Source organism: Barbus barbus, assembly GCF_936440315.1.
Source record: "Barbus barbus genome assembly, chromosome: 10".
NCBI lineage: Eukaryota > Metazoa > Chordata > Actinopteri > Cypriniformes > Cyprinidae > Barbus > Barbus barbus.
Genome location: NC_136738.1, coordinates 33,535,767 through 33,560,517, shown reverse-complemented (window position 1 = coordinate 33,560,517; position 24,751 = coordinate 33,535,767). Strand labels below are relative to the sequence as shown.

The 24,751-nt window shown below is 42.0% G+C and overlaps 1 protein-coding gene across 1 annotated transcript in view; it reads left to right on the top strand.

The window, feature by feature from the left end:
• Window positions 1–23,493, top strand: part of LOC306876560 (inactive dipeptidyl peptidase 10-like) — a 28,423-nt gene extending 4,930 nt beyond the window's left edge. The window contains exons 3-16 of the mRNA XM_079427843.1: window positions 12–50; window positions 145–252; window positions 342–575; window positions 2,853–2,974; window positions 3,083–3,130; window positions 4,136–4,234; window positions 16,422–16,491; window positions 17,077–17,271; window positions 17,698–17,752; window positions 21,602–21,701; window positions 22,403–22,461; window positions 22,817–22,889; window positions 22,969–23,042; window positions 23,131–23,493. Of these exons, the coding sequence (XP_079283969.1) occupies window positions 412–575; window positions 2,853–2,974; window positions 3,083–3,130; window positions 4,136–4,234; window positions 16,422–16,491; window positions 17,077–17,271; window positions 17,698–17,752; window positions 21,602–21,701; window positions 22,403–22,461; window positions 22,817–22,889; window positions 22,969–23,042; window positions 23,131–23,259 (1,188 nt within the window). The 5' untranslated portion in view covers window positions 12–50; window positions 145–252; window positions 342–411 and the 3' untranslated portion in view covers window positions 23,260–23,493. The remainder of the gene's footprint in view (window positions 1–11; window positions 51–144; window positions 253–341; window positions 576–2,852; window positions 2,975–3,082; window positions 3,131–4,135; window positions 4,235–16,421; window positions 16,492–17,076; window positions 17,272–17,697; window positions 17,753–21,601; window positions 21,702–22,402; window positions 22,462–22,816; window positions 22,890–22,968; window positions 23,043–23,130) is intronic.
• The last annotated feature ends 1,258 nt before the right edge of the window (window positions 23,494–24,751 follow it).

Genomic DNA, 24,751 nt, shown 5'->3' with positions numbered 1-24,751 from the left:
TCTCTCTGCAGAAGCACGTCATGATATCGGACAAATGGATTGCCAGACAGGTAAGATTACGCTATTTTAGATTTTGCCACATCTATTTACATTCAACAGGACATTGATTTGAAGTGATCTGATGTTCTCATATGATTGGTCCAGAATGAAAAACCATCTTTCTCTAAAGATGGAGAAACGTTTTTCGTGACATCACCTCTCAGAAGTGGAGGCCGTGGATCCTTTAGACACCTTACTATGATGTCAGAGCAGGTATAAAGCACACGAGCCACACAGAAAACAAACACAATTAATGCGGATCTAACTTTGATCTCTGCTTTTCTCACACTTTCTGCTTTCAGCCTGAAGGTGAAGAGGTCAGCATGCGACACCTGACCTCCGGCACCTGGGAGGTCACAGAGATCCTGAGCTATGATCAAAAGTGGAACACAGTGTGAGTTACTTCACACACACACACACACACACACACACACTCACACACACATGCAATCTGTTAGATGTCTAACATGTCATGTGTTTTTATGCAGATATTTTATCAGTAATGAAGCTGGATTCAGTCACAGGCACCTGTACAGGTGAGATACATTGATTCTGCCCAGACCATTTTTATTCTTGCTCAATAACTCTTGTTACAGCAGCGTGTATGGGATGATATTAGACTCAAAATGATTAATAGATGCATGCACAATTATCCATGTACTGCATAAATTTTATGCATGTATCTTACTAACCACGAACAAATGTCTTTCAATTTGAGTCTGTGGAATTCAGGATTTAATGATTGTGCAGCGATTTTAACAAATACAGATATGTTTGTGTATAAAAATGTTGTGATCTGCATTAATATATCATAAATTGCTCATGCAAAAAGGAATCTGTGCATTTGTGGATCAAGGTGACACACGTGCATGTATTGACATCTTGTTTGCATTAATCTTGTTCGGTTCATTTGGATTTTGAGACTTCATTTTCGCAGCATTTCACGACGCCCACACACACAACTACCAATGAACAAAGCCCAGTGCAATTCATTAAAGTGTACACGATTTGAAAAATTCGCAAATGTGCATCACTACACTGAAACAAATGCTTTTCAGCCAGTGTCTGCAGAGTTTAGAATTACATCAATGTGCAGCATTTTATACAAATATAGTTTTAATACAAATGTTATAGTTTGTATTAAACTATCATAATTTGTGCATGCAGCGATTAAAATGTGCATTTGTGGATCAGGCGAAGCACGTGCATTCATTCACATCTCTTCTGAGTCGATTCTATTTGATTAATTTAATTTTGAGACTTTCATTCCGCCCGTTTAGCCTTGCCCAATCCACACACACACAGCTCGTGATCCACACGCAGCTGAGCCTAAGAACATCAGCGAGCACTAGAGGGCACTAGCCCCAGTCACCTGTGCTCATTCCATTGTGTACACTTTTATGAATGTTACATTGTGTTTTCTTCGTTTCTTTTTGGTTTGGCTATTCTACTCTGCCCGTAGAAATATAATAAAAATGTTTTATTGAACTTATAAAGTTCTAATTTAACTAGTCTTAGGACACAAAATAGCTCATATTAATTTAGCCAAACAAGAATGTCCTGATGGTACCTTTGTGTTTTTTTTCCCTGTAATTCAACGGCACGTTGTCAGTTATTCCTTCCTTGTATTATTATTATTATTATTATTATTATTATCATTAAAGGGCTATTATAGTTGCTCATTTAAGCCATTAGTAATTGCACGTTTATATTCAATTAATTAAACTATTACATTAACTTACATAAACATTAACAATGAATGTTTAGGGAAAAATAGCTAGAACACATTTTATTTAGGCCTACTTATTACTAAACTGTTTTCTGAGTCAGTATCGGCTACAAAGATGAAGTTGACAATGCTAATTCGCCATTTGTTTATAAGTAGCCTATAAATATAGTCTAATTACTATTTACACTTATTGCAAATATCTGCTACTTTTACAGCATGTATAGAATGGCTATTTTCACTTAGTGTAAACAGCAAATCTCTAAAAATGCTACTGTTGTTACTTAGTGGGGCTAGTGCCATCTAGTGCTCGCTGATGTTCTTAGGCTCAGCTGCGTGTGGATCGCGAGCTGTGTGTGTGGATTGGGCAAGGCTAAACGGGCGGAATGAAAGTCTCAAAATTAAATGAATCAAATAGAATCAACTCAGAAGAGATGTGAATGAATGCACGTGCGTCGCCTGTTCCACAAATGCACATTTTAATCGCTGCATGCACAAATTATGATAGTTTAATACAAACTATAATATTTGTATTAAAAAAATAAGTCTATATTTGTATAAAATGCTGCACATTGATGTAATTCTAAACTCTGCAGACACTGGCTGAAAAGCATTTGTTTCAGTGTAGTGATGCACATTTGCGAATTTTTCAAATCGTGTACACGTTAATGAATTGCACTGGGCTTTGTTCATTGGAAGTTGTGTGTGTGGGCGTCGTGAAATGCTGCAAACTGCGAAAATGAAGTCTCAAAATCCAAATGAAACCGAACAAGATTAATGCAAACAAGATGTCAATACATGCACGTGTGTCACCTGATCCACAAATGCACGGATTCCTTTTTGCATGAGCAATTTATGATATATTAATGCAGATCACAACATTTTTATACACAAACATATCTGTATTTGTTAAAATCGCTGCACAATCATTTAATCCTGAATTCCACAGACTCAAATTGAAAGACATTTGTTCGTAGTTAGTAAGATACATGCATAAAATGTATGCAGTACATGGATAATTGCGCGTGCATCTATTAATCATTTTGAGTCTAATATCATCCCATAAGCGTGGACCTTTAACCCACAGGGTTAGCACGGTGGAGCCGTTCCATCGCGAGTGCTTGAGCTGTTCTGTGTTTAAACCTCACTGTTCATTCTATGAAGCATCAGTGAGTCCAGACAGACGGGCGGTCCTGCTGAACTGCAGGGGTAAACCACACACACACAATATCACATTGGATTTGGCATGAATCAGCCTGATTCTGGTTTGCAAAAACACCTGAAGATTTCTTTAAACTATCTGTATTTCACGTTCAGGTCCAGGAATCCCCAAAACTACTGTACACCTTCTCAGCAACATGAGCAGTGAGTCCAAACACACACACATACACACGCTCACACACACACGACTGTTCTTCATCAGTTCTGCGGTTAAGAGCTGCTCGCTCACAGAAATCTCATTTATGTCCCAAAACCAGAGCACTATCAGTAAAATGTGGATAAAACCATGAAATCCAGTCATAAAAATGAAACGTACTGTATAAAACAAAGTGTCACAGAATTTGGCAGATATTGGATGAACAAATCAAAAGTCGGGCTGTTCACTTAAATGGTGATATGGACGAGTGTGTGTGAATATATTAAAGCACAGACTGCTGTGTAAATGTGAAGTGTTGCGCATGTCTCAGTTTTTCTCAGTTTAGCGTCTGCATCTCACTATATGAGACATGAACACAAACTTGAATAAGAACAAACTCAAAGGTCTTTGTTGCATATCTAATTATAATGCAATGTTAGCTAGGGCCATGTGTTCATTTCAGTGATAAAAGAGAATGAACGACTGTTCTTTTAAGGATTTTGGGAACTGGGAGTGATGCTCATGCTAGAATGTTTTTTCCCACTCAGTTAAGTAATGTGAGAGGCTGACAAGAACAATTAATGGGGCATCCATTTTCTGTCATTCCTGTCGAAAAAGGCAAAGGGCCTAAAATAAAATACGGTAACACTTTATTTTATGGTCTCTTAACTAGTTGCTTATTAGCATGCATGCTACTAGAATGTTAGCCATTTATTAGAACTAATTAAGCACATATTAATGCCTTATTCTACATGACCTTATTCTACATCCCTAATCCTGCCCATTACCTAAATTTATCAAATACCTTACTAACCATTTATAAGTAGCAAATTAGGAATTTGAGGGAAAAGTCGTAGTTAATAGTGAATAAGTGTTCCCTATTCTAAAGTGTTACCTAAAATACATAATGAAACAAACTGCTGTTTTTCTGACAATTTATATTAGTTCCTCAAATAATGGCAGGACACACCAAACCTTAAGCGGTCTTGTTTTCTTTCTCTTCTGCTCTGTAGATCACGTGACTGTAGATGCTCGTCTGGAGATCACAGAATTTCTCCAAAAGAAACAAACTCCAGTTAAACAAATCAGGAATTTACTGATTAACAATCAGGGTATGAAGTCATCATCATCATCACAGTCATCATCACTACCATCACCAACTTGCCTAACAGGAAATAAAAGCAACAATAAAAAATGCCAATGAGATTTTCATCAAAGGGTGTATCCACACCAGGAAAGTCCGCTAGTTCACTTGCTTTGGTCCGGACCAAATACGAGGTTGATTGTTTTGTTTGTTTGTTTGGTGCGGTTCGATTTCACACTGCCCTTTTTGCAAGTGAACCAGAAACTGTAAACAAAACCACACGTGTGCTTAAGGTCATCCATTCATTGGTTCATCCATTCAACCGTACTAGAGTTTGTTTGGAAGCGGACTGAGACCACCTCTTCAGCTGGGTCTCTGTATGGTTGTTTGGTCCGCACCTGAGTACGACTGCTATATTCACACCTGCCCAAAAGATCTGCACCAAGGGAAACAAACTTGAATTTGATTCAATCGAACCAAACAAGAAATGTGTGAATACACCCTTAGACATTATAATAGCTAACATCTGATGCCATAAACCTCACATCCCTGACCGCAAATGAAAATAGAAAAGCATCATATCAGAATAAACATCTGAGAAAAAGCACAACACGTCCTCTTAACATTCATAGGACAGAAGATACAGGCAGGGGCGGACTTAACCAATAGGTGAAGTAAGTGGCCGCTTAGGGCCCTGGGGAATCAGGGGGCCCTGTCTGATATTCGCGAAACATACTTGGCAAATGCACCAGTATGTATTTGTGTTATGGAGAGCGTCAAATGTTCACTCAAAACAGTGAGTTTTTTTAGTTCTGCAAGCTTGTGAATCCTCTCATTATACCAACATGATAAGATGTAGATAAGATGTAAATTCAAGTTCAAGTTAGCTTTATTGTCAATTCTTCCACATGTACAGCACATACATACAGAGAATTGAAATTGCGTTACTCTCAGACCCTTGGTGCATACAGTTAACATTAAACACGTTCAGATACAGATAAATACAGTTTAAACATATGTACATACAACTATACAAATATACAAATGAGGATATCGTAGAAAAAAATAAGAATTAGATCAATAAAGTGGCGCATGGCAGATAGAGTGCAAAACCAGTTAAATAAAAACAACACTGTGTAGATAAATTTGTAGTGCAAAAGAGCTTATCAGTCTGAGGACATTGTAGAAAAATAAAAAAAGAGAGATAGATAAAGTGCATAAGGAACATGGCAGAATAGATGTAGTGCAAACCAGTTGAATGTACAAAAACAAAACTGTGCAGATTTGTTTTGTTTTGTTATGAGTGTAGTGCAAGAAGAGCTTATCAGTCTGTTAAAGTGACAAGTCGAAGTGACTGTTCGGATAGATTTTTGTCAGACTATCCGAAGAGGTAATTTGCAGTCAATGTTGGATGGGTAGTGATCAGCCAATGCTGCACAAGTGACAGGTGCCGGTCACAGAGCCAGAGTTCCTAGTGTGTTGCTGTGTTAAATGGGGGTGAAAGAGGGGAGGGGGGGCAAGGACGGGAGGGAGTTCAGCTTCCTGACAGCCTGATGTATGAAGCTGTCCTTCAGTCTGCTGGTCCTCGCCTGGAGACTCCGCAGTCTCCTCCCTGATGGCAGCAGACTGAAGAAGCTGTGTGTCGGGTGGGTGGGATCACCTGCAATGCGGAGGGCTCTGCGGGTGAGACGGGTGTTGTAAATGTCCTGGAGGGAGGGGAGAGAGACACCAACGATCTTCTCAGCTGCTCTCACTATGCGTTGAAGTGACTTGCGGCAGGATGCGTTGCAAGCGCCATACCACACAGTGATGCAGCTAGTTAGGATGCTCTCGATGGTGCCTCTGTAGAAGGTGCACATGATGGGGGCCGGGGCTCTGGCTCTTCTGAGTTTGCGGAGGAAGTAGAGATGCTGCTGTGCTTTCTTGGCCAGTGCTACAGTGTTGTTAGTCCAGGAGAGGTCCTCAGTGATGTGCACACCCAGGAACTTGGTGCTGCTCACTCGCTCCACAGTCGCACTGTTGATGGTTAGAGGGGCATGCTGAGTGTGTACTCTCCTGAAGTCAACAACAATCTCCTTCATCTTCTTCACATTCAGAGAGAGATTGTTGTCACTGCACCACCCGGCCAGGCGGCTCACCTCGCTCCTGTAGTTTGCCTCATCTCTGTTGCTGATGAGACCCACCACAGTCGTGTCATCCGCAAACTTAATGAAAATGTTGGAGTTGTGTGATGGTGTGCAGTCGTGGGTCAGCCGAGTGAAGAGGAGGGGGCTCAGCACACATCCTTGGGGGGCCCCAGTGTTCAGTGTGATGGTGCTGGATGTGTTACTGCCGACCCGTACTGCTTGAGGTCTCCCGGTCAGGAAGTCCAATAGCCAGTTGCACAGAGAGGTATTGAGCCCCAGCTGGGCCAGTTTGTGAGTGAGCTGTTGAGGGATGATTGTGTTGAATGCTGAACTGAAGTCTATGAACAGCATCCTGACATATGAGTCTTTTTTCTCCAGATGTGTGAGGGCTGGGTGGAGGGCAGTGGTGATGGCATCATCGGTCGAGCGGTTGGACCTATATGCAAACTGGAAGGGGTCCAGGGAGGGGGGGAGGACAGACTTGATGTGGTGCAAGACTAGCCGTTCAAAGCACTTCATGAGGACGGGAGTGAGTGCTATTGGACGGTAGTCATTGAAGCAGGATGGAGATGACTTCTTAGGGACTGGAATGATGGTGGTAGCTTTGAAGCATGTGGGGACAACAGCCTGATTTAGTGAGATGTTGAAGATGTCTGTGAAGACCTCAGTGAGTTCTACTGCACAGTCTCTCAGTACACGCCCAGGAATGTTGTCAGGACCCGGAGCTTTGCGTGAATTGATCCTGCTGAGGGACCTCCTCACGCTGTCCGGGGACAGCATCATCACCTGGTCACTGGGAGGAGGTGGAGTCTTCTGTGCAGTGGTGCTGTTTTGTGCCTCAAAGCAAGCAAAGAAGGCATTCAGCTCGTTCAGCAGGGGGATGGTGTTGTCACAGGTCTGTGGTGGGGGCTTGTAATCCGTAATGGTCTGTATCCCCTGCCACAGGCTCCGCGTGTCTCTGCTGTCGCTGAAATGATGGGCTATCCTCCTGGAGTACTGTCTCTTGGCCTCTTTGATGCCGCGGGATAGGTTGGCCCTAGCTGACTTCAGGCCCTCCTCATCTCCAGCTCTAAAGGCAGCGTTCCGAGCCTTCAGAAGTCTGTAGACCTCCCCTGTCATCCACGGCTTCTGGTTGGCCCGGACAGTGATGGACTTTGTGACTGTTACATCATCAATGCACTTGGAGATGTAGGCAGTAACAGTCTTTGAGTACTCTTGGAGGTCTGTAGTGTTGTTGTATGTGGCAGCCTGTTTAAACATATTCCAGTCAGTGGTGTCAAAGCAGTCTTGAAGTGCCTCTGACGACCCTTCCGGCCACACTTGAATCTGTTTGTGAACTGGTTTGGTGACTTTAACGAGCGGTCTGTATGCAGGCATTAGCATGACAGTGATGTGGTCTGAGTCTCCGAGGTGGGGGAGGGGGAGGGCCTTGTAAGCTCCTCTCTGGGTGGTGTAAACAAAGTCCAGAGTGTTTTTTCCCCTTGTTGGAAAGTCTATGTGTTGGTGAATTTTTGGGAACACACTCTTTAAGTCTGCGTGGTTGAAATCCCCAGCCAAGATAAGAAAAGCATCTGGGTGGGCTGTCTGCTGCTCACTGGTGTGCTGGTACAGATCATTTAGTGCCTCACTCCTGTTGTTGTTGTTGGAGCTGGGAGGGATGTATACAGCAACGAGCAGTATGGCTGTATATTCCCTCGGTAGATAGAACGGCCGGCACTTAATAATCATAAACTCCACCAGGGGTGAGCAGTGTTTGCAGACCACAACAGCGTCGCGACACCATGCATCATTGATGTAAACACAGAGACCGCCGCCGCGGATCTTACCTCCCTCGACGAGAGCTCTGTCAGCTCGATAGCATGTTAGCTGGTTGAGCTGTATGGCGCTGTTGTTGAGCCATGTTTCCGTAAACACAAAAACACAACAGTCTCTTACAGTCCTCTGAGTAGAGAGGAGTAGTCGGATGTAGTCCAGTTTATTGTCCAAAGAGCGTACGTTCGCCAGTACGATGGTGGGGATAGCTGGCTTGTGTGGGTTGGCCGCTAGCCTAGCTCAGATACCTCCGCGCTTACCCCTCTTCTGCTTCCTCTCACGCCGCTTGTAGCGCCTCCGCTGTGGGCGAGATGCAGTAGTGGGGGTCGGTGATGGAGTAGGCATTCGGAGCAGACTGAGGTCCCGCAGCTCTTCAGCGTGCGTGAAGTTTAACTCTAAAAATGTGGTTCTGCCGACATCGAGCAGAAACTCACGACTGTATGCGCGCTTAAAGACAGGTAGACGAGACGAAGATGTGCAAAAACATTGCGACTTACAAGACAAAAAACACGAAAACACCGATTTGTCGGGAGAGAGAGAAGCCGCTGCGACTGCGCGCGCCGCCATTTTAGGATGTTAATAAGAGATTCATTGTGCAGAGAGCTTATTAACGGGACGTTGTGAGATCGTGATGAACTGAAGTGAGTGACAGCTTTTAGTGATTATAGACGGAGCACTCTTTGCGCGCATTCTAAGCTGTTTTGACTGTCTCAGAACAGATATAGATTTGATTAGATTAGATTCAACTTTATTGTCATTGCACATGTAAGGTACAGGGCAACGGAATGCAGTTAGCATCTAACCAGAAGTGCAATAAGCAGAGGTACAGGATATACAGTGCCTACAATATGTTACATATGTAGATAAGGCAGTAGTACTATGGACATAATTTACCAATTTTTTAAATACTATCAGTATGATATACAGATGGGTGATATGAACATACTATACAGATGGATTGTGCAGTAAATGTGCACTATGAGCAAAAACTATGAATATAATTACAAATGGATATGAATAAGCTACACATTAAGATATATAAACATAAGATATATTCACCTCACTAAAGAAATTGTGTTTCAAGTCATAATAAAAAATTTTCTTGAGGTTTTAAAATGACTCTCTTGTGTGCTTTTCCTAGGCGTGCCAGCGCGAACTATAAATGCAAATGAACTATAAACTAAAAACGCGTATAAATGCGCAAATGCAAGGACTGTAAGATTTTCGCTTAAAGGTGCCATAGAATGAAAAACTGTCTTTACCCTGGCATATTTAAATAATAACAGTTCTGTACATGGAAATGACATACAGTGAGCCTCAAACACCATAGTTTCCTCCTTCATATGTAAATCTCGTGATTAAAAAAGACCACTGAAAAACAGGCGAATCAGAACATAACACCGACTGTGACGCAACAGTCGGGATCACTACGCCCCCAACATTTGCATAAACCCGCCCTTGCTCTAAGCCGGCCGAACCATCAGAAGCTCTGCAGGTATTGTAAATAAACAAGCGCGGACAACAGCGAAAATAACAAAATAAATGTTATGTTCCAGGCCGTGCAGGGGGTGTGAAGTGCAGGGATGGGTTGGTGTCTGTATTCAGAAAGGCACAGAAAGCAAATAACGCGAGCCACTAAAGGGACATGGTTAGCTCCTTGCTAGCAGTAGCCTGTTACAGTACATAAGATTTCACTCTCAGTAAGGCGAGATGAGGATGATGGCGAATGACTTACAGATCCTGAGCATCACTGACAAGCATCTGATCTTGTTAAATGTGTGGTAAGTACTGTTGCTCCATAATGTAAACATAGTTTGTGTGATCGCGTCTCTTGAAAGTGAAACTATAACGCGATCGATGGATCGTTCAAAAGCAGTTTCAATGCCTCGCATATTAATAACAGCTCCCTGATGCCCGCGTTTTATAATACAGTATAATTACCCGACGATATAACTGCGAGAGAAAGTATTTAAATATATATTTTCCTCCCTGTGCTTCCTTCTTGCTGATGAGCCGTACTGTGAAACAGCCAATCAGAGCAGAGCTCAACATTGAGCAGCACTGTGAAACAGCCAATCAGAGCAGAGCTCATTATTATTCATGACTCTGCCAAATAAGCCAATAACAGACCGTTTCATTCTAGGGAGAAATCCTAAGGTTGTAAATGGACATGTAAAATCGTTTCTGGAGATTTTTTGCCCTTACCTAAGCCACATACCTTCTGTGTAGATATCAGAGAACAATTTAAAATACTGTATCAATGCATTCTATGGCACCTTTAATAGATTACATTTTCGATTTTTTTCTCGGCAAACCCTATCATATGCCTTGAGAACACTTAGAATGCGGAACGAGTTCCATGCGATAATTTTTATGACATTTTAATCCTTTTTGTAAAAAGATTGAAGAGAAGTTTACAATTCATTAAATGGACAAGTGCAAGCATTTTTTATATGTTTTCTTTTGTGATCCAAGAAAAAATAAGGTAGCTTAATATGGCTTTAGAATAGCATCAGGATGACTAATTATTTAGACTACTTAAGTTTGTACGAGCGAGTACAAAGCATCGTGCTATGCTCTCCAACGCGCAGTAAGAGCTGCCAAACACAGATACAGAGAGAGAATTGAGTCTCATTTCCAGCTCAACGACTCTCGACGGATGTGGCAGGGACTGAGGACCATCTGTGACTTCGGAAACAAATCCTCCGCGGAGGTGAGAGCAGATCCGTTGCTGGCCGACGAGTTAAACATCTTCTACGGCCGCTTCGATTGCAACGGCGGCGGCGCGTTTCTGCCGACCAGCGCGTCAGGAAGCAGCAGGCAGAGCAGCGATGATCCTGTAATCACCGTGTCGGAGGATGAGGTTCGGAGGGCGCTAAAGAGAGTGAACGTCAGGAAAGCAGCCGGACCTGATGGGATAACCGGCCGTGTTCTGAGGTCCTGCGCCGATCAGCTCGCTGGTTTGTTCACTTCCATCTTTAATGAGTCCCTTGCTACCTCCGTGGTTCCCACTTCATTCAAAAAATCCATTATTATCCCTGTGCCAAAGAACAATAAACCCTCTTGCCTGAATAACTATCGTCCAGTTGCCCTCACATCTATAGTCATGAACAGGGCTCCAAACTGCGACTAAAATTTATTTATATTTATTTATTAAAATATTAATTTGCGAGTGAAGTTTTTGCTGAGGTCGCCACTGGCGACTATATATAATTTGCATGAAAGGACTTTTTTCCCGATTGTTTTGCGCTCACATCTTTTGTTATGTTCACGTATTAAACTTACATAAGACGATGCGCATCAAAGTTTTACTGGAAAAGAGTTTCAAACAGTCCTCGTCTCTGCCGCACACAGTCTGCTGAACGCAGTGAGAGAGACCTGAAAGGGCCTGTTTACACCTGGTCACTTCATGCATTTTCTCTGATCGGATATCTATATGATTTGTTAAAACGTTTCCCCATTTACACTTGGCCACATAAATGTGTCTTCGCAAAACGGATATAAATCCGTTCTTCAATTCCCGCTTCATATGCAAATATAACGGAGTTCACGTCAATGAAAGCAATGGATAATTTGATTAATTATCAGCTAATTTCAATATCAGAGACCGCAACAAGAGTGCGCGCGGCATCAGCACTGGAAAGATAGGCTAGTCTCGCTACTTTTAATGAAGAAGATTGTGTGTTGAGCGTCTGCGACTTACTTTCAGGTTCATTCAGTTTGCGCGTCGCTTGCTGAAGAAATACTCCGCTACTCATCCGCGGTGATGCTTGTTGCATTGCGCTGTCATATCTGAGTATAACATGCCATATAGCCTATAAAACGCTCTCACACGTCTATTATTTTAATATTATGGGAGGAGTAAAATTACCATATGTGGTTTCAACAACCAGATGCATTTACACTTGTCCGGTTTCGCCCAGACCACCTCCTGAAGTGGTTAGAGCGATTGGATTTATATCCGTCTCGAATGCGTTTCGGACGGCATTTACACCTGGTCTTTTCAGGATCAGATAGCTATCCGATCAGGAAAAAATGCATGAAGTGACCAGGTGTAAACAGCCCCAAAGTGCAAGTGCAGAAAAGCCGTGTCTATTTCGTGCACAACTTGAACAAACTTCAACAGGTAAAGCTGTCAGCTCTGTGGATACTGGCAATATCGTCAACAATTCTCGTTTATAATCATTACTAATATGGATTCTTCTTATCGAGATCTTAGTCTATGCTGTGTTCTGTTAATGCATGGACTTCCTGTTATTTGAAGCGCACTTGCCATCCAGTAATCGCAAAAAGCTTTGTGCTGTCTTACTTTTTAATAAACAAAGTATCAGCTTTAAAATGCTACGAAATTCAAATGATGCGGTTTGGGTGCTCTTTAATGCGGACCACAAGCGCACACTTTCGGTAATATAAACACCAGTACCCCGCGTCCACACGGTCCGTGTATGCGTCCGGATCGCGCGAGCGGAGAGTATCGCACTTAATGCTCAGGCGCGATCTCTTTAGCACCTCAGTTAAAGCAGCAAGTGAACCCTTTATATATTTCGATTTACTACTATAGTATGAAATGAACATGATCAAAAGGTAGGCAATAAGAAAGTGAAGTGAAGTGAAGTGAAGTGAAGTGAAGTGAAGTGAAGTGAAGTGAAGTGAAGTGAAGTGACATTCAGCCAAGTATGGTGACCCATACTCGGAATTCGTGCTCTGCATTTAACCCATCCAACGTGCACACACACAGCAGTGAACACACACACACCGTGAACACACACCCGGAGCAGAAAGCCTATAGTACAACCTACTGAAATGTTTTATGTAAAAGCTCATTCAGTGTTTCAAACTGAGGAAATGTATAAAGCTTTTAAACATTGCATTGTAGTACATTTACCTCAGAATAACCACTCAGTGTCCATAAACTCATCAGTCAGCTAGAAAAATAACTATAAAGAGGAGCGTTTTGCTATATTTATGCTCTGTGCATATTAATATTTTTACTTATTCTGTTGTACATGATTCAACTCCTCCTATAAAATTGCATTTTACTAATGAAGAAAAACAGACTGAATGTGTGAAAGACGTGACAACATTTATAGGATGCACTGCACTCAGTTGCCAAGTGATGCTTATGGTCCATGATATTGGTACAGATTCTGTGTAACGAACAATTCTTTGATTGTATATTTCAAGTTGTAAAAGACATTTAATTCACACTTTAAGTGAACCTTAGTCCCCCGGTCGACCTGATCATCTACAAGATGGATTAAAATGCTGATAAAGCCTAGAAAAGATAAGACATAAACACATGACGAAATGATTGAAATGTTAAAATAGGGGGGAAAAATAAAATGATAATAATAAAATAAACCACTTTTATTCTGTGGCACCTAAAAAAATAATTTGGCGCCTAAGTTTTTCTTTTATAGGAGCCAATGGCTCCTTACTCGATTTTTTTGTCTGGAGCCCTGATGAAGGTTTTTGAGAGACTTGTAAAGAGCCACATCTGCTCCTCCATCCCTGATACTTTGGACCCTCTTCAGTTTGCCTATCGCCCAAACAGGTCCACGGACGATGCCATTTCTCACGTTCTCCACTCTTCCCTCACACACATGGACAGCAACAATGGGAATTATAGCTCAGCTTTCAACACTATAGTCCCCATCAAGCTGGCATCTAAACTCACAGACCTCGGCCTAAACTCCTCACTCTGTGACTGGATTCAAGACTTCCTCACCGGCAGACCTCAAGTGGTGAAAGTTGGCCAGTTCACCTCAAACTCCATCACTCTGAACATAGGTGCCCCACAGGGCTGTGTCCTGAGTCCCCTGCTCTACTCTCTCTACACGCATGACTGCGTGTCCTCTCACAGCTCCACATCTATTGTCAAATTCGCTGATGATACTGTGGTTCTGGGCCTCATCTCCAACAACGATGAGACCGCATACTTGGATGAGGTAGAGAGACTCACATCATGGTGCCAGGACAACTGTCTCTCTCTGAATGTGAGCAACTAAACTAAAGAGCTGATCATGGACTTTAGGAAGAGACAGCAGCAGCCCTATTCTCCTCTCAGGATCAGTGGGACCCCTGTGGAGAGGGTGAGTAGCTTCAAGTACCTCGGTGTAAACATCTCCGAGAACCTGACTTGGACTACACACATCCAAACACAGGTTAAGAAAGCCAGGCAAAGACTGTACCATCTGCGACAGCTGAGGAAATTCAGGGTCTCACCAGCAATCCTGAAAACTTTCTATTCAGGGACCATAGAAAGTGTATTGACTCAGTGCATCTCAGTGTGGTATGGAAACAGCTCCAATCAGGACTGCAAAGCACTACAGAGAGTTGTGCGCTTAGCTGAGCGCATCTCAGGGTCTGCTCTCCCCTCTCTGCAGGACATCTACCTCAAATGCTGCAAAAATAGAGCTGTTAAAATCTTCAAGGACTCAAATCACCCTGCTAACCGACTATTCACTTTGCTTCCATCTGGTAAGCGCTTCCGTAGCCTGATGGCAAAAACTGAGAGACTTAGGAGGAGCTTCTTCCCCCAGGCCATCAGGCTCCTAAACTCTAACTCTGTGTCATAACATCACTTGACTCCATGTAATATCACCATATCAATAAGTTATTCATAATTTTTCTCCATGTAAATATCATATATCAATAAGCTATTCATAATTTTTCTCTACCTCATATTGCTGCTATTCAAATACCCTGTACAACTTTTTGCACATTATTTTTGCACATTCCTCTTATTACTATTTAAGTCAACAACATACTGACCTGCACATTTATATTTATATTTTTTATCTTATCTTTTATTTTATTTTATTCTTTTATTTTATTTTATGTTTTGTACTTTTCTCCTTCTTAATATTTGTATTCTATATAATTGCACTGTCCTTGGAGCGGACCTGACCTACATTTCACTGCTGGTTATACCCTGTATAATTGTGTATGTGACAAATAAAAAACTCTTGTCTCTTGTGAAGGGGTAATAGTTATAATAAATAATAGTTATAGCTATAATGAGAGAGAGCTAGCGAGCAAAATAAGGGTTAGGCGTAAAAGAGCATATAGTTATTGTGTTGGGGCCCAGTACCTGAAATTTGCTTAGGTCCCCCAAATCACTAAGTCCGCCCCTGGACACAGGTAAATCAATCTGAAGACAACATAGCAGATGAGTCGACCATAAACCCTGTCCAAATATTTCAAACCTCCTCAATGAAAGTCTGACTGCTCAACAAATATCTCACGTGTGAAAGATCTCACACACCACAACAGGACTGACGAAGAGCATCTGAAGAACAACCTCAAGCTCATCACAGGAAACCGACACTGGCACATTTGAGCCAGAAGAGAGATCTGAAACAAACTGTTCTTTGAACTAAACGTAGAGGAACTTCCACAGCAACCTTACGAGGACTGGAAAAAGTTCCATTCTTCCTCAGTGTTTGTGTCTTGTTGTCCAGTTGAAATATTTAAACATTCTTAAATCAAGATATATTTACTGGAGAAGCAAAACGATATATCTTGTATCAAGATAAGTGAGTTTATGCTTAAACCAAGAGAAAATATCAAATAAAAAAAGAGTGCAGTAAATATATCTTGATTTAACAATGTTTAAATATTTGTACTTGAAAACAGGGCAAAACTGTTACACCGAGGAATATATAAGTATTCACAAACAAACCAGGTTATTTTTCAAGAACCCAAATAATCATCATCACCACTATAAACATAACCATTTTTTTCAATTTGATCACAATCTTTATAGATAGTTACATGTTCATTTACGTGCCATTGCTGGTGTTCAGTATATTCATCATGATAAGGAGACATAAAACATTTGAAAAATTATTGTGATTAACCTCAGGCAAAAACATTGAAACGAAGTGGAAGATCAAAAATGTGCACATTGTTAGAGACAAATGAGCAACAGTTTGAAAAACGTATAACTTTAATGTAAGGTCAGTGCGTACATAAGAAGTGTGTTCGCCTGCTTCGACCCTGACATGATGCTAATTACTCTTCCACTCCGAACCGTTTCTAGAAAAATTAATGTTGGCAGGTATATTATCGTACACGCACTTTAAGATCATGTTTTGTAAATGAGGCCTCAGACTGCATGTGCTTTGTGCCATTCACTCAAAAAAATTTATCACAAATAAGCAACAAAAAAAAAAAGATTCAAATTTTTGCCTGCAGTCTGAATGTAGCCTAGGATGGTTTGCACTGGTTGTGTTTTTACTGTAAGACTGATGTGTGTTTACTGTGTGTTTACAGCACTGCGACTCGAGCTCAGCTTCCCTCCGCAGTTTGAGGAGAGTAAACAATATCCGCTCCTGCTGCTGCTGTACGAGCTTACACTCACACACGCACACATGCACACACACACACAGACAGACAGACAGACTCACACACACACTCACACAGACAGACAGACACACACACTCACACACGCACATGCACACACACACACACACACACACACACCCACACTAATTAACATATAAAAAACCTTGACCCTAACACACACATGCTCACAAACAAATGAAATACACTAACACACATACACAAAAACACTACTGAGTCTCAAGATTATTTAAAAAGCATGAAGTCCTTCTCTTGTGTAGTGAATACTTTCCGTGTACATATACGATCATTAACATCTGTAATTAATGTAATCAAAATATCTAAAGTGTATTGTTTTATTTAGAAGGCTATTTAGCAACACTTTTATTATTTTAATTAATGAATTAATTAATTTTTTTACTAAAATATTATATTAGAAACTATTTTACTCGCCAAAAATATTCAGTGAGAGATTTCTTTTTTTAGGAAGCAGGTTTTGATAATCACTAGTATGGATAAATACAGTATCTTGGAACGATCAAGTCGCATCGGTGACCTCTGACCTCTGAGTGTGTGTGTGAGGCAGTGACTCTGACCCTGGCGGTCAGCAGGTGAGCGAGCGCTTCCGTCTGGACTGGACCGATGAGCTGGTCAGCTGTGATGAAGTGATTGTGGCGCGGCTGGACGGCAGGGGAAGCGGCTATCAGGGCCAGCAGATGCTGCAGGACATCTATCAGCGTCTGGGACTCTTGGAGACGGAGGATCTGTGCTCTGTTTTACAGTGAGTAAACTAAACCTCAAACCTCCATCTACTGTACAAAAGTCTGAGACATTAGATGTTTCACAAAAACACTGAAGATGTTTCATATCATTTCTCTAGTGTGCCAGAGAGAATTTCTTCAGCAAATCATGTAATAATCCACTCACTTTTTCATTTTATATTAAGTTTAATTTCCTACTGGCACATTAAAGCAAAAATATAAATAAGCATCTAAAACAAATGTTTCTGCATCTGATGTGTTAATGTAGACTTGAGAACAGATCTCTATGGGACAGATGTAGAAACTGGATGTGGATGTTGAAGGGTTTGTGGAAGAAATTTGCAGTCTGCATAAAGCAGTTCTCATTCATCGTCTCTGCTTCGGTGGATATAACAGTGATCTTAAATTAGTTTTTCCCCACATCATAATTACATTTTTCCACGCAGGTATCTGATGGAGCAGCCGTATATTGATGGAGGCAGAGTCGGGGTTTTTGGCAAGGTGAGGTTATTGGTGCATTCAAGTCATGTCGGATACATCGTATTTACGAGCTGAACGCACATGAACGCCACCACATAGTCGTTTTTATTTTTTTTTTGTAATGTACAATAAAACTATCTAAAACTACTATATGTACAAGTCATTTAGAGGGTGGGTGGTGTTTTCCATGATGGCTAGCAATTTATGCATCATTCTCTTCTCCGCAACCACCTCCAGAGGAACCATATCCTGTCCAATGACAGAACTAGCTTTTTTGATGAGTTTATTCAGCCGTTTAGCATCACCCCCTTTCATACCAGTACCCCAGCACACCACAGCATAAAACAAAGAACTAGCAACCACAGACTGATAAAACATATTAAGCATTTTACTACATACATTGAAGGACTTAAGTCGCCGCAGAAAATAAAGTTGACTTTGTCCCTTCCTGTATATTGCCTCCATGTTTTTAGTCCAGTTTATTTATTTTAGCCCAGGTATTTGTAGGAGTCCACAATCTCCACATTACCGCCACTTATACTGACGGGGGTGAGTTGTCTTTTTCCTCCTGAAGTTAATAACCAGTTCTTTTGTTTTTGTAACATTTAGCTGTAGGTGAGTAGTTCCACACCACTCCACAAAGCTGTTGATGAGTGCACTGTACTCCAAATCCTGCCCATCCCTAACACACCCAACCACAGCAATGCCTTGTGTTGTACTGGAAGTCAGATGTGTAAAGGGTGAAAAGAAAGGGAGACAGGACAGTTCCTTGGGGAGCACCTGTGTTGCTAACCACCTCCTGTGACACACAGTTCCCCAGCCTCACGAACTGTGGTCTGCCTGTGAGGTAATCAGTGACCCAGGAGATCATTGCAGCATCCACTTGCATTCCCTCCATTTTTCCCGCAAGTAATGTTGGTTGAATAGTGTCTAAAGCACTGGAAAAGTCAAAGAACATGATTCTCACCGTGCTACCAGCCTTGTCTAAGTGTGGATAGATCCTCTGAAGCATGTATATAATAGCATCCTCCACCCCAACCTGGGGGCTATAAGCAAACTGCAAAGGGTCCAATGATGAACAGACCAGTGACCTCAGGTGTGATAAGACTATCCTCTCCATAGTCTTCATTATGTGTGATGCGAGTGCAACTGGCCTATAGTCATTTAACTTAGTGGAACAACCCTTCTTTGGCACCGGAATCAAACACGATTTTTTCCAAAGCAGAGGTATTCTCTCCAAACTGAGGCTCAGATTAAAAAGGCGCTGAAATATTCCACACAGTTGGTCTGTACAGACTTTCAGAGTTTTAGGACAAATAGCATCTGGACCTGCAGCTTTGCCATGATGTAATCTCCTCAGCTCCCTCCGAACCTGCTCCTCTGTTATAATTAGTCCAGTGCGGGGGAAGCTAGTGTCTGTGGATGTATATGTGAAAACCTGATGTGGAGGGTTTTGGTGAGGATATGTGCTGAAAGCTGTTTCTTCCGATTCCAGAGGATTCCTGTGGGAGTATGGATGATAGTGTGTTGTAGCAGATTCCACATTGAACCTGTTAAAAAACTGGTTTAGTTCATCTGCCATTCCTGGATCACTTTCTATTACTCTGCCTGGTTGTTGAAGGCCAGTAATACCCCTCATACCCCTCCAGACCTCTTTCACCTTATTCCTCATCAGTTTATCCTCAAGTGCCTATAGGAGTCTTTGCCCTCCCTCAGCTTCCTCTTTAATTCCCTTTGTACACGCTTCACCTCTTCCTTATCCCCTCCTTTGAAAGCTCTCTTCTTTTTATTTAACAGAGCCTTCAGGTCTCTGGTAATCCAGGGTTTATTATGAGAGAAGCATCATACCTCAATAGTAGGAATGGTTGTATCAACACAAAAGTTAATGTATTCAGTAACACAGTCCACCATACTGTCAATATCGTCCCCCTGTTCACACAGTACATTCCAGTCAGTAATTGCCAGTGCACTGCGCAGATCTTCAACCCCCTTCTGGGTCCATTTCCTTACCATCCTAGTTGTAATAGGTTGACGCTGAACAGCAGGCTTGTAAAGTGGAGTGAGTAAAACAAGGTTGTGATCTGATCATCCAAGTGGGGGGAGAGTCGTAGACTTGTAAGCTTCCTTGACATTGGCATACAGTAGGTCCAGTGTTTTATTCTCTCTTGTTGGACATTTCACAAACTGATAAAAAGTAGATAAAGTTGAGGCAAGATTTACATGATTAAAATCTCCCGATATGGCAACAAAGGCATTTGGTTGCTGTGTTTGTAGCTTCACTATAACCATATGTATAACGTCACTCGCTATCTCTGTGCTTGCCGTAGGTGGAACATAAACAACAACAAAAATAGCGGAAGTAAACTCCCGAGGCAAATAAAACAGCCTCAGACCAATGGCAATCAGTTCAATATCAGGATTACAGATGCATTCTTTAACATAAATGTTCTTTGAATTGCACCATCTGTTATTAATCAACACAGCGAGCCCCCCTCCTTTCTTCTTACCGCTCGCTGCAATCTCTATCCGCCCGCATTGTTTGAAAGCCAGCCACTGTAGCATTGGCATCCGAAATATACTCATGCAGCCACGTTGCCGTAAAGCACATCATGCTGCACTCCCTATATTCCCTCTGGTTTCTCACCAGCGCCGCCAGTTCATCCGTCTTGTTAACCAAATATCTTATATTTCCCATAATGGCTGATGGAAGGTAGGGCTTAATTCTCCTTCTCTTTGCCCTCCGTAAAGCTCCAGCTCGGCATCCCTCCTCAGCTCCTTCGGAATCACAGGTATATCTCCGGGGGATAGAATGGTATTCCCAAACGTTATCAGCTGGTCGCGAGAGTAAACAATCCCCTCGCTGCGTTCGCCATGAACACACAATACAGCGAGTAAACAAAGTGCCAAAAAAGCAGAAAAAAGTGATCAAACTACTTCCCCACCATCCTTATTCTTGTGCTATGTTGCTTAGTTTAGCAACATAAACAACCCTAAACAGAACAGACTAAGACTAACAGTAACAAAACACAGAGCTGCTGTAGCAGGCTGCCACTCGTACGGCGCCAAAAAGATTAAAAATAGAATGTATAATGATTGTTTACATCACTCATAAATTGAATAAAAAGAGAACAAAAGCCAAAACACGATGATTCTTTATTCGTCATTTTGTAGATGTAAGTTTAAAAAATCGTTCAATTTTATGCAGGAAACTTAAATCGTCATCTTGTTCCGATCAAAGTGACTTGAACACACCTGACATTGTAATGACTGCTTGTCAACTCGTAAGTACGAACGTCCCAGGAGGACTTGAACACAGCATTAGTCACACCAGACTCGTTAAAGTGATCGCACACACAGAAATGAAATGATCTCAGAATTTACTCTTCATCATGACATTTCTAAACTGTGTGACTTTCTTTCTTCCGCTGTACACAAAATAAGATATTTTGAAGAATGTTGGCTTTTAATGTATGGACAAAAAACAAACACTGACACATTTCTCAAAACATCTGCTTGTGTTCTGCAGAAGAAAGTCAGTCAAACACATTAGGAACAACACGATGGAGACTAAATGATGACAGAATAACATCTATCCTTTACTGCAGAAACCACACAAGCCATAAAACCATAATGTGACCTTACACTCTGCAGACTTGAATAAATTGCCCAAAAAGCACAGATATTTAAACAAATCAGCTGCTTTAAATAAAAACTATCTCTGTCGGGCAAACCAAGATAAAAATACTTGTTCAGACCAGAATTACAGTTTGACTCTATTACAGAAATAGATCAGGCTCTGCAAGATCAAAACCTAGTGTTTGTGCGAAGTGATCTCAGAAGTGTTTTGCAGGTGTGTGTGTGTGTGTGCAGGCATATGGTGGGTTCCTGAGCTCTATTCTGCTGCTCTCACACGGACCTGAACTCCGCTGCGGAGCGGCTGTGAGTCCAGTGTTTGACTGGCAGCTCTACGGTACATCACACACACACACACACACACACACACACACACACACACACACGTTGGTTTTTGTGGTTTATGGGGACTCTCCATAGGCGTAATGGTTTTTATACTGAACAAACTGTGTGTGCTATTGCCCTACACCAACCCTACACCTAAACTTAGCCCTCACAGGACACTTTGTGCATTTTTAGATTTTCAAAAAAACATCATTTAGTATGTTTTTTAAGCCTTTTGAATTACGGGGACATAGGCAGTGTCCTCATAAACCACCTTCATATTGTAATACCTCTGTCATACCCATGTCATTATACAAATTTGTGTCCTCATAAACCACATAAACATGCACACACACACACACACACACACACATTTGTTTTTGTGAAAAGTGGGGACATCCCATAGGCGTAATGGTTTTTATACTGTACAAACTGTATGTGCTCTTGGCCTACACCTACCCTACACCTAAACTTAGCCCTCACAGGAGACTATGCATTTCTACTTTCCCCCAAAAAACCTCACTCTGTATGATTTAGAAGTGTTTTGAAAAGTGGGGACTTGGGTCATTGTCCTGAAAAGTCACTTTCACCTTGTAATACCTGTCATACCTGTGTCATAAATGTATGTCCTCATTTGTCACAAAAATGCGCGCACACACACACACACACACACACACACACACACTAGTCTGATCGTTCTGTTTCTGTACGCAGCTTCAGCTTTTACAGAGCGATACTTTGGGTTCCCTCTACAAAATGAGCTCAAATACAAGGTAAGATGTTGCTGCTGTATGATTAGAGACACAAAGACATGTGATATTTAGATCATGGGCATCTCTGTAAAGCCCCATTCACACCACCAGCCACACAATCTAATTTATTTTAACCAAACGGATGACAACTGTCGGGGCACAATATGGACGTCCAGCAATGCGACAAAGACGAGAACAGTTGAACTTCTTTGCAGCCCTATATATTGTTCTTTCATGTTAGATGTTTAATTAGTTTTGGTCATGAAAACTGTTGTGAACACATCAGTGAATGTGATGCAGTGTGAATCTCAGATCTCAGCTGACGGAGTGAAGGGAGCTCAGCGTCACACTCTTACTCTGTGTGTGTGTTCATCAGATCTCCAGTCTCCCGCTGAACATCACGCGCTCTGAGAACTTACACTTTCTGATAATACACGGGACAGCAGATGGTGAGCTTATGAAAGAAAACCCACAAACCTTCAGACAGAAAAGCTGCATCATCATGACTTTTTATTTCTCTCCTGTTAGCGAACGTTCATTTTCAACACACTGCGGAGCTAGTGAAGCTGCTGTCTGTGATTAACGTGAACTACAGGTTACAGGTAAGACCTTCCGACTGACACACACCTGCACGCCTCTGACCTCACGCTTGACCTCTGACCTCACGCTTGACCTCTGACCTCTCTGTAGATCTTCCCGGATGAGGGTCATGATGTCATCAGCAGGCGCTACATGCAGCGCTCACTCATCTCCTTCTACAGAGACTGTTTTGTTGACAATCTACCTGTTCCAGTGGAAACCAGTGACGACGACGACTAGGAAATCGACTTGTGACCCGTCTGCTGTCATTTATGCTGATCTGACCTGAACAAAGAGACAGAGAGAGCGTTGAGTCTGAGGACACTCTCCAAATGCTTGTTAGATTTATTTACACTTTTCATCATTTGTTCACACTAGTATTAGTCTGTATTTAGCAGCAGCATGACTGATGTTGAGTGTCACTCTAAACAAGCTGAAAGAAATCACTGTCATTAAAAACATTAAGTATTATGGACCATATGGTTATTAATTATAACTTACCAGTCTGAGCTCCCGCTGAATTACTGATGGCGAGTACTCTGGTTTTCTGGGCTCTTTCTAATCCTGATTTATCAGCCATCCCATCCTCTCCAAAAGAATAAGACTGTAATCATCAGCGAGTCATTCTGTCAGACGATGCTGATTTCTTATTTCATTCACTGAAACTCACAAATTCTTCTACTACTGCAATCTGACACAATATAAGCTGTTATATATAAACATTATTACTGGGGAAAACTGCTGGGGGAAAAAACATTAATTTTCTGCATTTTCTGTCATTGTTATTCAAATTATAGCCTTAAAATCTGCATTTGTTTATGACCTGAAAAAATAAAACAAAACTACAGCATACTATAACATATATAGGGTACAACGGGGCTACAGGCACACCTTAAGAAAATTTGTTCTATTCACTGCGCCTAAGTCACCATCTGTGACTTCGGAAACAAATCCTCCGCGGAGGTGAGAGCAGATCCGTTGCTGGCCGACGAGTTAAACATCTTCTACAGCCGCTTCGATGGCAACGGCGGCGGCGTGTCAGGAAGCAGCAGGCAGAGCAGCGATGATCCTGTAATCACCGTATCGGAGGATGAGGTTCGGAGGGCGTTAAAGAGAGTGAACGTCAGGAAAGCAGCCGGTCCTGATGGGATAACCGGCCGTGTTCTGAGGTCCTGCGCCGATCAGCTCGCTGGTTTGTTCACTTCCATTTTTAATGAGTCCCTTGCTACCTCCGTGGTTCCCACTTCATTCAAAAAATCCATCATTATCCCTGTGCCAAAGAACAATAAACCCTCTTGCCTGAATGACTATCGCCCAGTTGCCCTCACATCTATAGTCATGAAGGTTTTTGAGAGACTTGTAAAGAGCCACATCTGCTCCTCCCTACCTGATACTTTGGACCCTCTTCAGTTTGCCTATCGCCCAAATAGATCCACGGACGATGCCATTTCTCATGTTCTCCACTCTTCCCTCACACACTTGGACAGCAACAATGGGAATTATGTAAGGCTGCTATTCATTGACTATAGCTCAGCTTTCAACACTATAGTCCCCATCAAGCTGGCATCTAAACTCACAGACCTCGGCCTAAACTCCTCACTCTGTGACTGGATTCAAGACTTCCTCACCGGCAGACCTCAAGTGGTGAAAGTTGGCCAGTTCACCTCAAACTCCATCACTCTGAACATAGGAGCCCCACAGGGCTGTGTCCTGAGTCCCCTGCTCTACTCTC